This window comes from Electrophorus electricus, chromosome 12 (assembly GCF_041902795.1).
Source record: "Electrophorus electricus isolate QZ-2024a chromosome 12, ASM4190279v1, whole genome shotgun sequence".
In the NCBI taxonomy this organism is placed as follows: Eukaryota; Metazoa; Chordata; class Actinopteri; order Gymnotiformes; family Gymnotidae; genus Electrophorus; species Electrophorus electricus.
Window position 1 is genome coordinate 4,317,501 of NC_137508.1, and position 15,000 is coordinate 4,332,500.

The window sequence follows — 15,000 nt, forward strand, 5'->3', positions numbered from 1 at the left end:
GTCATACATGCATTCACGCATACATCACATGTGACGCTTGGTACAGTGGAGAGCTGTCCGAATGAATGGGTGACAGCATTCAGTAGTAAAAAAAGAGCGAGAGCGAGAGCGAGAGAGAGAGAGAGAGAGAGAGAGAGAGAGAGAGAGAGAGAGAGAGGTGTGGGGGGGGGGTACTGAGATGGAACACAGATGGATGGAGTTTTGGCCGTCACACAGATAGGGCATCCATGCCAGTGACATCATCTCCCTCTGTGTCTTTACAATGTCACAGCACACAATGACAAAACCATTCCAGCATCACAAAACATCATAAAACACAGTACAAGAACACAGTGTGAATAACAGCATGCTGGACGGATCTACAGTCACGAGAGCCATCCGAATAAAAGTACAGCTGTCACATAACATTCACACTGGTCTAACTCCCTATATATGGGACTGCACTCTCTACAGGCCAGGAACCAGCATTTTTCCTGCTCCTGTACAAGACTCTTCTCGTCCTCAGACTCCTGATCTCAGTTCCTGAGTCACAGTCGCATTCATGTGTTGTGACAGTAGTCCATATAGCCAGAGTGCAGGGTTTATCCACGGTGTGGACATTCCGATATCTTGCTTTTATTTATCTAACGCCCTGCACTTCACTCCCTGAAGCGTGTGAGGAGTCCTCAGCCAGGAGTCCTGAGGTGGTGGGAACCTCGCGGGGCACTTTGCTCTCTCGCATCTCGTCACAGAGCCGTAGAAGCCCAGAAACCGAGAATCTCGCCCAGGACTCCGGAGCTGTAGCTGAGCCATCACTGCACTCCCATGGAAGCACCTTAGTCGTCAGCGCCAATGTGCCTGCCTCTCACCCCCAACCCTCCCTTCTCCAGGGAGTCCCTCTCTAGCTCATCCTCACGGGGCTGGGCATTTTGGGAGATGTATGCTAAAGTGCTGCAATAGGTACTATAGGTCCTTCACCGATTCTCTTCAGCAAGACATGGTGAGGAGATAACTGTAGGTCTGTGACCCCTCCTGCCCCTCACCTTATGACCCTCACACAAGGACAAGCCCCTCAGTCTAGACTTGGCAAACACACACACACACACACACACACACACACACACACACACACGTCTGCAGCCAATAAAATAATATTTCTCTGTACATTTCTAGCCCACGATCCCCCCACCCCGTGTGTGTGTGTGTGTGTGTGTGTGTGTGTAGGGCCCTTAGAATTAGTAAAAGGAAAGAACAGCAACCACAGGTCAATGAAGATCATCTCTCTCTCTTTCGCATTCCTTCCCTCTTTCTCTTCCTCTCTTCTCCATGTCCATTACCAGTAACCCAGTTAGTGTGAGACTAAATAGAAACTCCTTCCTACAGTCGCTCATTGTCCTCTAAATTCTCAAAGGCCAATTTCTCCATTCAATTTCACCATTGATTTTACACAGACAAGCCTGCAATAAAACCATACAACAACCCAACAAGGTGCACTCCCTTTAGGTCCATCAGAATCCATCACGAGGGCCGGACGTTCTTGCTCTCAGGAGAGGGGAAAGGTGGCATAACTACTACTGTACAGCGCTGCTGCACTGGCATGCGTGCGTGCATCAGGACTACGGATCCCGAAGACTTTGAACTTTTAGTTAATTATCAACACAAAGTTTCCTGTTCGATTCGCTTTGCTTTGAATTCTAACCACAGCACTCAGAAACATCTGCTTCAAGTGGATGTTTGGGTGCTGCTGTGTGTGTGTGTGTGTGTGTGTGTGTGTGTGTGTGTGTGTGTGTGTGTGTTCCACAACTGATTGGCGCAGTCGTTCTGGCTCCAGGACCAGTGTTGGCAAGGGAGGCCCAGATTCCACACGCCTGTGCTTTAGTCTTTAGCCTCGTGAAGGGCCAAACTCACACACACTCCTCTCTGTGAATTTACAGGTTGTAACACATTCCTTAACACAAACTAACACACTGTGTGTGACTGGATGAGGACTAGAACCCACATCTCTCGGTCAAAGGTGTCGGTGCCGTGTGGACAACAGTCACCTTTGACTCGAGGGCAGCACACTGCGTTGAGATGGGGCCTTAAAGTGTTCTTCGCATAAGTGTGAATTTTTCTAAGCAGAGCCGCACCGACTGTGTGTCCGCTCAGAAGACACAAACCTCCTTCTTATTTAATACGTAAAAATACGACAGATGGAACGGCACACAAATGTCCTTGGGTGTACACACAAGCCACATCTGAAAAGGCGTATAATCACAGTAATTACAACACTGTAATGAACAGTGAGTCTCCAATAGCTACTATGGGCTAACTGTCAAATACAACAGCTAAAATGGACTAACCGTCGCGTTCTAATGCATCTAGAGCGCGGGCTGATAGGAATGTCTGTGTTAAAGTGATTGCACGGGAAGTGAGTGTGTGTGTGTGTGTGTGTGTGTGTGTGTGTGTCCTCCCATGGCCCTGTGCAATAACCCCACAGATGGTCAGGGGTGTTTCAGGGCTGTCCATGTGATGGAGGACAATTGCTCAGTGCTTGATTGCTCAAGAAGCACAAGGCGTATCTGACAGGGGGAGGGTGCGTGTGCGCGCGTGTGTGTGTGTGTGTGTGTGCGTGTGTGTTTAGCCTGTTTAAGTTTAAGCAAACTGCGTCTTTCCCCTCACCTCTGACAATAATATGGCTTGTAACAGACACTACTACTTGCATCAACTCAAATTTTATACACTCCTTAACGGCTCTGGATGTTTGAGTCATCACAGGAAGTGGCACGCGAGGCTCATTTGCATGCAGCTATCTCCCCTGAGCAAGTCAGATGATTCAGGATTATATACTGGAGACAGATGAGAGCAAAAGTCACACAGTGTAAAAGCCCAATAAATCCACCTGTCACTTATGCAAAGCCATGTAAATGGAGCTAGCAGATTAAGATGGCATCATTTAAACACACACACACACACACACACACACACACACACACAGACACGCATGCGGAGCAGTTTATCAAGTAATTATTGTTTGATTACAGCGTTTCATTATCTACATTGATTGAGTCAGCGCTTGAGTCAAAGGTCAAGCACCATTAGAGAGGCGCGGGGCGCTGGCCGGGCCAGCCCACTGGGCCGGGCTCACCGGACCCTGCCCGCCTCCCACCGGCCTCCTAAAATGCCTAATTGTACATTCATTTGATGAGGAAGACACAGGGAGAAAGACCACAGTGGAATATTAAATCCCACGCCGGCTCACGCAAGCACAGCGGACCAAAAAAAGGAGCATTCTGGCGGGAAAAACACAGCGGGGAAATCTTCCGACCTGCGTCCAGACAAACAGTATCTGCGCGGAGGATCAGAGACAAGCAGGCAGAAAACAAAGCTTTCAAACGCAGCTTCCACGATTCATCCACGTTTCCGAGGCTTGGAAACAATAACGCATTTCAGACACCGTCCAGGACTGAACGTACAACGTACGCATTGTGTTCGATCAGTGACGCCACGAACCGTCCTCGGGCCGTCTCGGAGCGCTGTCTCGGAGCGCCCACGTCAAAACCAAACTTGCACGCTGTTTGTAGAGTCCATGAAAACGAACCCGTTAACACCGAGGTGACGCAACAGCACAGAGTTTAGTCACAGGTGCCAACGGAACGGCTGAGGTGGTATGAGAGTGTGAGGGGAGGAGGGAGGCCGTACCTGGGAGGAAAGGAGATCTCCAGCTCGTGCAGGCGTTCCTTAAAGACAGACAGCTCTTTGTCAAACTCTAATAGCTGGAACGAGAGGGAAAGAGGCACAGAGCAGGTTGTGAGCAGAACATGGGTGATGTGTATTGGCGTTCAGGTAAAACAGTGTCAGAAGGCCTGCTTAGGGGACTTCACAGTGGTAGATGTTTTTACTCTCAGTTTTTCCACGTCTCCCGTGTGGTTGGCATGTGTACAGAGGGGTGTGTGCGTCTTTTGATACTGTGCTTCATGAACATACGTGACAGTGGTGTGCTTCTTTGATGGTGTTGTGGTTGTGTGTGTGTGTGTGTGTGTGTGTGTGTGTGTGTGTGTGTGTGTGTGTGTGCGCTCATCAATCATGGCTGCTCCCAGCTGCACACCCTCAGAGGGAGAGGAGCTGTCTGAGATGCAGGGATGACTGAGACAGACCAAAGTCATTAATCACAGCTGAGCAGAATAATTAGCCTGGGTGTGTTCACATTAATTAAGAGAGAGACCAACAGGTACAACTGACACCTGCATCAATGCCTCGTCTGTGTGTGTGTGAGAGAGCGAGTGTGTGTGTGTGTGTGTGTGTGTGTGAGAAAGAGAGAGAGAGAGAGCTATCTGTGAAAATAAATAAGCTATAGAATTTGTTTGCATAATGGTTGTGCTGGTCTCCAACACTATTACATTATTTGTGTGTGTGTATTGTGTATTTTGTGTGTGTGTATCTGTATGTAGGTTATTACTTGTGTAGGCAGTGAGGTGTTCAGGCTGTCTCTGTGGTTCAGGAGGGCAAATAAGAAGCATTCATCACATTACCAGAGTTGGACACACACACACACACACACACACACACACACACACACACACACACACACACACACACACACAATATGTAAACTATATGCCTATATTCTAGAGTGCATATATGAAATGAATCCTGTTTATGTCCAAGATAAGGACAATGAGTATGTAGAGAAAGAGTGAAAGAGATTGTGTGTGTGTGTGTGTGTGTGTGTGTGTGTGTGTGTGTGTGTGTGTGTGTGCCCGTGTGTGTGTGTGTTGTTTAAGATAGGTTCTGCATTAAACCTAGGTGAACACTGAGTGAAATTAAGCACATAATTTTTTAAAGCAATCAGGTAAGTAATGTGCAGTCTCTGCTTTGTTATGAATGTGAGCATGTGTGCGTGCATGTGCACACTATTGTGTGTGTGTGTGTGTCCAAAGCAAATATTGAGTAATTCATTTAGCAGCAGGATAGACAGGAGAAGGCGAGGGCTGAAATTTCACACTACATTTCATCGCGGCTCAATTAAGCAGAATGATGTGCAGGTCTGATAGGTGAGCAGCAAAAACGGAGCGCCGAGCAAGTTCAAGGGCCCAGTGCATTATGGGCCACAAGCCGTCTGACAGCTCGCGCTGACCTTGAAGTTCGAAAAGGTTGTGGAGCAGTACAGCGAGGCAAGGCATCACGTGAAAAAACACGTGATCGTTTGGGTCCAGAGTCAGCACTCGCTCAAAAGGTGAAGGAGGGCAGAGTCAGTACTCGCTCAGAACCCTCACTTTGCCTCCGACTCAGCGGCGTAAATCACGCCAGCCGTGATTACCGAGGAGAAGGGCTTTTCCGCGAGAACCGCATAAAACCTCCGCTAGCCGGGTCCGTGTCGGCTGCCATAATTGTGCTTTGATTTATACTTCGCCAAATGCGGCTCCGACAACACCTGCCGCCGTTAAACGCCATCAATAAGAGCAGGGTGAGAGGTCATTTAATTTGATTTTTACGCTGCACGTTTTGCCGTGGTGGCGCAGGCAATATCAGCCCGCCGCTTTTATGATGGATTCATTATTTAGCGTCAGAACGATGTACTGGGTGGTCTTCACCTCCCAAACGCTTGGCACATGACACGAGCCGACGTGGTCACTCCTCACGCGATGTCATCGCTTGTCACTCTCCCTGTGTGCATCACTCTTAACATCATTTTAAATAAAAACCCATTTGAGACGCATCATCAAAAACCCTAGAGGGCTCAAACGTCAAACCAGCTATACTACATATTTAGGGAGATATTTCAAGCATTTGATTTGTGATCAACTCTCGGAAAAGCTTCTGTGCCTTTCAGGTTCATCTAAGCTATTTAGAAGGTGGGCTCTGTATCACAGCCATATCTGATATCAGCCTACAAACAGCCCTCAAAAACAAGCGAATTTGCCATCAATAAACACGCATCACGTCACAGAGACCTCACAACTCCTAATAATCAGGTACAGCCAATGCAACAATCACTCATAGGCAAGAAAATACTTGGGGCCTTTAAATTGAACCTGAATGCCTTTTAAGCATGTGCACCAGCATCTAGGCAGCCATACAGTGAACTGGGGTCACATTAGATTAACACAGGGGCTGAGTCTTTTTACACTGAGGTCACATTAGATTAACACAGGGGTTGAGAGTCTTCTCACACTGGAGTCACGCTAGATTAACACAGGGGTTGAGAGTCTTCTCACACTGGAGTCACGTTAGATTAACACAGGGGCTGAGTCTTTTTACACTGAGGTCACATTAGGTTAACACAGGGGCTGAGTCTTTTTACACTGGAGTCACATTAGATTAACACAGGGGTTGAGAGTCTTCTCACACTGGAGTCACGCTAGATTAACACAGGGGTTGAGAGTCTTCTCACACTGGAGTCACGTTAGATTAACACAGGGGTTGAGAGTCTTCTCACACTGGAGTCACGTTAGATTAACACAGGGGTTGAGAGTCTTCTCACACTGGAGTCACGTTAGATTAACACAGGGGTTGAGAGCCTTCTCACACTGGAGTCACGTTAGATTAACACAGGGGTTGAGAGTCTTCTCACACTGGAGTCACGTTAGATTAACACAGGGGTTGAGAGCCTTCTCACACTGGAGTCACGTTAGATTAACACAGGGGTTGAGAGCCTTCTCACACTGGAGTCACGTTAGATTAACACAGGGGTTGAGAGTCTTCTCACACTGGAGTCACGTTAGATTAACACAGGGGTTGAGAGCCTTCTCACACTGGAGTCACGTTAGATTAACACAGGGGTTGAGAGTCTTCTCACACTGGAGTCACGTTAGATTAACACAGGGGTTGAGAGCCTTCTCACACTGGAGTCACGTTAGATTAACACAGGGGTTGAGAGTCTTCTCACACTGGAGTCACGTTAGATTAACACAGGGGTTGAGAGCCTTCTCACACTGGAGTCACGTTAGATTAACACAGGGGTTGAGAGTCTTCTCACACTGGAGTCATGTTAGATTAACACAGGGGTTGAGAGTCTTCTCACACTGGAGTCATGTTAGATTAACACAGGGGTTGAGAGTGTCCTTGCGCTGCCTGACAGTTAAAATATGGAGGCGTATGTTCACAAGCAGCATGTTATTTATTTATTTGGACTCTTAAAAACTCCTGCGGTCTAAGCGATGCACCAGTGACGGACGCAAGGAGCATGAGGAGTGTGACAGTAAAGTTCATCACTCGCTCCACTCCTCCCTGCCCCTCCCTCCTCCTCCTCAGTTCTCATCCCTCCATCCCACCAGCCAGGCAGCTCCAGCAGATAAAGTTACAATAAAGAGATACTGAAACAAAATCAATAGGACTGTGAGGGGGGAGCGGAGACACTTGGGGGTTTGGGGGGCACACTTAGTGCAACCATGTCTTCTGAATGACGAACACACACACACACACACACACACGCAGGAGACTCCCCCACCCCTCTGCTTGGAGCTTCGGGCCCCCCTCGATGCAACGGTCCCCGGAAAATTTAATCTTCCCAAATCCTCATCAGAGCTCTCCATCCTCTGCGCCTGACAGCCACCCGGATAATTAATTATACAATTTCGATGGGAATATCGACTAAACAAAGCTATTAATCATAGAAAAAGTCAATAGGCATGGACACATTCAATCATGTCCCACCAATGATTACTCCTCTCAAAATACAATAATTATTTTCAAGAGCTGCCTCGAATTAAATTTCTGTCAAGCTGGTACAAGTCTAGTAGTTGATGAAGGAGGCAACGGATGTTTATTTATTTATTTATTCTGGAGGCAGAAGACATTTGTCGTTTTGGAAAGGTAGTTTGTTTTATAAGGCTCATAAGACAGTGTGTTTAACTAGACCATGACTATCAGATTATCGCTCATCAGCCATTCACTCATTTATCTAACTGCTCTCCAGTCATGTAAAAAACAAACAAAAAAAACCAACAACAACAACACACACCCACACACACACGCACACACACACATGCATGCACATGCATGCATGTGCACACCCACCCACATACACACAGCTCTGCTCCTTTACACAGTCTTAATATAGAGCCAGGGCTAATACACACTCCAGCATACACACACAGTTACTCTCTCTGATTGGCGTAGGTGTGGATGGGCAGGTGTGAGTTCATGCCCCCCCACACTACTCTAGCCACACAACTGACTTCAGTGAGGAGACTGTGAGCACCTCTCCATGTAGAAAGAGTCAGAAAGAGACTTCTCAACACAAACTACAACCTCCCTCACAGAACCACACACTACGAACCTATTTATCAACAGAACCACACACTACGAACCTATTTATCTTGATTTACTTAAAAAAGAGAAAGAGAAAACTCTAAAGGTCCTCATGAGATATCAGCGGAGAACCATCCTCATTAGAGATCAGTGGGGAACACTCTGAAGTGGACCTGGATGTTCCCAGTGTCTTACACTCTCCCATTACAGATGTCTTAAGGATGCACATAGCTTACCAGCGTTCCATTGTTTTCCCGGAAAACATCCTGGTCAATATAGTTAAAAAGTTTCTTTTCGAGTTGCAGCACAACCTATGAGAGGGCAGAGGCAAGAGTGCATCAGGGGCAAGCAGGGTCATAGGTCAAAGTGACAATTCTGCTTACAGCCACATGCCAAGGAGAGACATGCAGAGTATGTATAAGCACCGACCTAAGAAAACGCTCATTAGCCTGTGACGTACAGCGATGTTCGAATACGAGTGTGTCACCTACTCTCTGAACAGTGTGTGTGTGTGTGTGTGTGTGTGTGTGTGTGTGTGTGTGTGTGTGTGAATGGGTTTGGGATTATGAATGAGGCACTCTCAAGAGCCTAAGATAACTGAGGACTTCATGCTTTGATAAAGGCTCAGGGTGACACAATGTGACAAGAATGACCCGTGTCAGACTCTGAAGCAGATATATATAATAAAATAATGCTGTGTGTGTGGGGGGGGGTTCACTTTTCACCTTGCGGTCATTATCCGACTCTCTGAATATGAGTTTGTCCACTTCATTGGTGTCTGCCGCTCGTACTGTCTGCATGGTGGCTGTGGAGCACAGACTCTGGAGGGAGAGAGAGAGAGAGAGAGAGAGAGAGAGAGAGAGAGAGAGAGGGAGAGAGAGAGAGGGAGAGAGGGAGAGAGGGAGAGAGAGAGAGAGAGAGAGAGAGAGAGGGAGAGAGAGAGAGTGAGTTAAGTGACCTAAGTAAACATCACTCCATTGGGAAGAGAGGGATGTGAAAGCTGAGGTGGGAGAAGGGTGGGTGTACAGAGTAATGGGTGGGTGTACAGAGCAATGGGTGGGTGTACAGAGTAATGGGTGGGTGTACAGAGTATTGGGTGGGTGTACAGAGTAATGGGTGGGTGTACAGAGTAATGGGTGGGTGTACAGAGTATTGGGTGGGTGTACAGAGTAATGGGTGGGTGTACAGAGCAATGGGTGGGTGTACAGAGCAATGGGTGGGTGTACAGAGTAATGGGTGGGTGTACAGAGCAATGGGTGGGTGTACAGAGCAATGGGTGGGTGTACAGAGTAATGGGTGGGTGTACAGAACAATGGGTGGGTGTACAGAGTAATGGGTGGGTGTACAGAGCAATGGGTGGGTGTACAGAGTAATGGGTGGGTGTACAGAGCAATGGGTGGGTGTACAGAGCAATGGGTGGGTGTACAGAGTATTGGGTGGGAAAGCTTCAAACTAAAGGACAAAGAACAAGAATGAAACTATTCTAATAACCGTTCACTAACATTCTTCATCCTTTTCAGACACGCGCTGTACGACCCAAAACCACACAAAATACACACAGCCCATTTCAATCATTTTGAAGAACCAGAAACATAAAAACCCCGTGGTCTCCCTGTGGTCCTCATTATGTCCCCGCATTCGGGCAACCCCCACGACTGCGCGTAGGGTGTAAGGTCTCTTTTGTCAGGTCTTTTAACAATTAGTTCAACATTGGGCCATCTGTGTTTGAAGACTGGTGAATGAGGTGAAGGCGGCATGGCCAGTTCCCATCCCACAGGCCTGATTGAAATTCAAAGCACAGATTAGTTAATCAGGTCAAGCCAATATAACGGTGAGAAGAAGAGGGAAAAAAAAGGACCCTTTCGAGCGAAATGTCACAAATCAGGCCGGCAATCCCAAGGAGGCGCACTGCAGCTTAAAACAAACAGGGGTAGAAAAGAGAGCAGACCTCCTCCTGCAGATCTCCCCTGTTCCCTCTCTCTCTCTCTCCATTTAACTCCTTTTCTAAAGCCCTAACAAATCGCTCCATCTTTCGCTCATTTGGCGCAGCAGCGCAGTCTACCTCATACTCGTGCGCTTCATTGCTCGTAAGATGCTTGGGCCGATGAATAAACCCAAGAGAAGGGCTCTCAGACAAGACGAGGCCGGAGAGGGTCTCCACGCCGCGGCTCCGGAATTCTTCCCTCCTTCCCACCCTCCCTCCCTTTGGCTTTTAACGGCGGCTGACCAAGAAGCGAGCCGTCAGCCGCATTGAATCGTGGGCTGAAAGTAGGGTCAAAGAAGCTGAACTCATCTTAAAACAATGCCGGGCCAAAACGAGAAAGAGAAATGCCAGACGCGAAGGGTTTCCCGTAGGAGGCGGCCAAGTCGCTTCGCCGAGGGTTTGCCTTCACACTCTGCTCACAGGAAACCTCCCTTGTGTCGGCCTCTTGGCTGGAGAGTCAGCCAAGCGGAACTCCCCCCCCCCCCCGGCATGTTTCAGAGCAGCCAGTATGTGTGAGACCACCGCACATCCACTTACAAGCGCAGAAACACCAAATCCTTTCATGTTCAAATGACTGCCATAATCCACAGGGTCCGCCAAGTGTTGATGACACAGCAAGTGTTTCCTCCTCCAAGTGCACTTATACTCTTTCTCATGTATGCATGCCTGAACACAAACACACACACACAATGTCTTTATTTTGCATGATAAATGAGAACCCTGTGCTATTGCTTACAGGCTTCTTTTAAAGCTCAGTCCTGGTCTGGGGCCAAAGGGGCCCAGGTGCTCGGTAAGAATACGGAATTATAGAAGCAGCCCCTACACTGACCTAAGAACAGCTGAAGACCATTCGTTAGCTGTCCCCAGGAAACTCTGTGGCTCATACAGGAATATAGTCAGAGAGTAATGCGAACGGAGAGACGGAATGGAAGGAAGGTGAGCTAGGAGTGTCTGGGATTCTCCTGCCTGTACTGAGTATGCCGTTAGTACCCCCCCCCCCGCCAGGAGTACCTCTCCAGCTCCACTCTTTATGAGAGTCTTTCAGCATCAGCCATCGATGCTCCTAAGCTCTTCCAAATGAACCAACACACACCCTGGAGCCAGTTCTCAGGCGAGTGTGGTGTGTGTCGGGACGGGGCAGGACGGGACGGGGGTAGTTGAGGGAGGGTGGCAGATTTGGGAGAGGCCTGCTGTGTCTGATGCTCCAAGTTAATCCCATCAATGGAGGGAAAAAAAAAAAAAGCACAGCTCAGTTCTAGCTGTTGCTGCTACAGAGAGAGTTAAAGCAATGAGACCTACAACAAACCTCTCCTTCAAAACACGCATAACCCCCCCCCCCCCACACACACACACACACACACACACGTACACGCAGCGCACACGCACGCACGCGCACGCACGCACGCGCACGCACACGCACACACACACGTACACACACACACGTACACACACACGTACACACACACACACGTACACGCACACACACGTACACGCACACACACGCACGCACACACACACGCACGCACGCGCACACACGCACGTACACACGCACGCCCGCACACGCACGCACACACACGTACACACACGTACACACACACGTACACACACACACGTACACACACACACGTACACACACACACGTACACACACACACGTACACACACACACAGACACTTTCAACTCCTGGAGCCAACCAAAGCTGGACAGGCTTGGATGAGTCCAACTCCTACACACTGCTCATACGACTGCCCAAGTTGCGCCACACATACCAGTATTGTATAGTATTACTGAAGTAGTCATACCCTGACTGGACTGCTACATAAAGCTACACACCACTGTGTAGTCCTGCATCTGTTACTCAGCAAAGAGCGCAACTCGTCGTAAAACTGTAAAGCCCCAAAGATCAGAGCCTTTTCAAATACTGTGGCATAGGTATCACATCATGTTTCTCACAGTAGTGGTGACATGCCAGTGTGGCTATTATATCTCCAAAATGTGATCCTCTTTTTTTTTTTTTTTCAAATGCTGTTATAAAATCTCTAGGAAAGCAATAATTTTAAAAAAGCAATCACCTTCGTTGTAATTTACAGTCTAATTTTGACCTGGACTACAGTAATGGCACAGACACTGGCCCTGTGGCTCAGGCAGGAACAAAAGGAGTACAGGCTTGTCCTATAGCCTAAAGACAGCTACCACAAACATGATCCTGCTCTCCAAGAAAGCTCTACCCGCTGTGGGTGTTTCTGGAATGGCTGGCTGTGGTCAGTCAGGAAAGGCTGAAGGTGGGTGTCCAGGCCACCGTGTAACGGGGCTGATAGACCTACGTTAGACCCACGGCACCTCCCCCCGGAATCTCCTCCCATCACTCAGCCCCGACGCTATTGATCTGCTGCTCATAATTCCTCCCAGTACGGCTCTCTCAGCCATTACACCCACATGATGAACCATTGTGAGCATTTAGGGAGCACAGCGATTAGATCTTGATTAGAGAAAAGAGTGTGTGTGTGTGTGTGTGTGTGTGTGTGTGTGTGTGTGTGTAAATATGTGAGAGAGAGAGAGAGATAGCGAGGTAGATGGCTCTCTGTGCTCATGCATTAAAGAATGCTTCTCCATCAGTCCAGGGGGCTGGCCAGACCCCTGGTGTGAGCAGTCGCACTCGCATTGTCATGACCTGCCAATGTTTTCCCACTGTAGCCCATACAGGGCTGCCAACTCCCTCACGCTGGTGCCAGTCCTGGCTGAGTGCCAACTCTACTCAGCCTCCCCACTCCCAATCGAACGCATGTTCCCAATAAAGACATCTTCTGCAAGCCTCCTAAAGAGCTGTGCGGGCCGGAATGAAGGCTACACGCTAACGCACTGCCTCCGCTCTGAGGCGGAGGGACAGGCTAACACAGGGTGCCTGCCTGTCTGTCTGTCTATTCCAGTCAGACTGAAGGTCTTCCAGAAGGTTCTACAAAAATTCTGCAGCTTTGGAGAGGCATTCATCGTCTTTGGTTAGGCAGTGGCACTCAACAAGATACCCCTTGGGATTGTGGTACCACTGGAGAGAGTATGCCAGTGAGAGAGAAAAAGAGACAGAAAGTCAGAAAAGGTGTGAATGAACATGTCAAAGACTTTAGCAGCAGTTTGGCCTGTCACCCTGAAAAAGCCAGCACGCCTTCTACAGTTCACATGCCTTATGACCCGCCACACCTGCACACTCAGCCACCTGCTAAGGCAGAGCAGGCATCTGGGGGTGAGGGGCGGGGCGTAAGCAGGGGGTGGGGCATAAGCAGGGGGCGGGATAAAGGGGTGTGTAAGATACTGAGGGATACGCCCTATTCATCCTGGTCACTGGAACATCTGGGTAAGCCCTCTAAAACAATGACTGACAGCATGGGGTGTGTATGCGATGTTTCTCAGCTAGCCTGAGCATTTGGTCCCCCAGCACAGAATGGACAGGCCACAAATTATCATAGGACAACAGGGGTGGACGGCCAAGCCACTGAGGTGGGGTGTGTGTGGGTGTGGGTGGGTGTGTGTGTGTGTGTGTGTGTGTGTGTGTGTGTGTGTGTGTGTGTGTGTGTGTTCCCTGTGGTATTTAAGTCCTAAACAGGCCCATTCTCTAGGGCTGGGCAGGACAAATTGGCTAGCAGGCCAGGCTTTGAGAGGCAGTGCGGTGTGAGGAGAATTGGGGCAGGCCTGAAACACAAGCAACAGCCCCATAAAAATTCATTATTTTGACCCTTCTGACCTCCTACTGCTGGGGGCTCCACACAAACACACGCACCCCTCCTGCAGTGAGCAAGCATCTCATGAACGAGCGCACACACACAAAAACATATAGTATGGTGGACTGGACACCAGATGAGAATGCATATAACAATCATTCGATCAAATTTTCTAATTTAATTCTAGACATAGAAACCCCCCCCAACCCCCCCACCCCACACACACACACACACACACACACACACACACAATAGCTGTGCGAACAGACTGCTTAACAAGAAAAAGCCACCAGATGCTTCATTGTGTGTGTGTGTGTGTGTGTGTGTGTGTCTAGTAGAGGAGGAGAGGGGTGTATATATCCTCTTTTCTGTATTAAGTAAAGTGAGAGAGGGCATTGTTTTTACACCCAACCCTCGACACATTTGTACCACATGTACAAAGAGCACTAACAGGAAGTTTAAACACGGCAAGGCCCTCGGCTCCTCTCTAAAGCCTCGGCTTCACTTCAGGCCACAGATGCTACAGCAGGGGCCACAGATGGGCCCCCAGGCTGTTTAACCCTCTCCTCATGCAGAACAACCATGCTGCCCTGCTCACTGCTCGCCAGTGGACACAATGAGCTTCTGAACAGACATGAGACATCGTGAGGAAGGTCAAGGGAGCTCCGAGCATGAGCGCTAGTCCTGAGTCAGCTGCACGGGTAAGGAGTAATAAAGATGATGAAGCGCAAAAACGTGTTTATGTGTGTAAATTAAAAGTGTTTAAAAGGAGATTATGATGAATTATACTGTGACTGGGATTATTCATTGAGATTTAACAGTCAAATACAGTACAGAACTCAGTAAAAAGCTATGATTTATCTGTCAGACTCCAATCATCTACTCTCCTCTTCCTTGTTTATCTTGTTCAGTAATGACAACCGTATCATTCTACTCTTGCCATTCTGTCACAGAAAATAAAGCCATTTCCACCCCCACATTAAAAATCCTCAGGTTTAATCAGAGTTATACTTTACTGCAATACCAGACTGTTTTCACGACCTTGCTGTTCACTGTCCAGTCACTTCCACTCTACAACTGCAGCGCTCTCAG

General features: G+C 48.4%; 1 protein-coding gene across 14 annotated transcripts in view; it reads right to left on the bottom strand.

Annotated features, from left to right (window-relative positions):
• inpp5a (inositol polyphosphate-5-phosphatase A) overlaps window positions 1-15,000 on the bottom strand; it is a 105,028-nt gene that overhangs the window by 10,746 nt on the left and 79,282 nt on the right. For 12 of the 14 annotated variants that reach the window (XM_081724602.1, XM_081724598.1, XM_035531373.2 and 9 more), the window contains 3 exons: window positions 8,937-9,032; window positions 8,448-8,522; window positions 3,661-3,734 (listed from right to left, as the gene is read on the bottom strand). In XM_081724602.1, coding sequence (XP_081580728.1) covers window positions 3,661-3,734; window positions 8,448-8,522; window positions 8,937-9,032 — 245 coding nt within the window. Of the gene's footprint in view, window positions 1-3,660; window positions 3,735-8,447; window positions 8,523-8,936; window positions 9,033-15,000 lie in introns of those variants that run through there. The other 2 variants (XR_014126498.1, XR_014126497.1) reach the window with 2 other exon arrangements.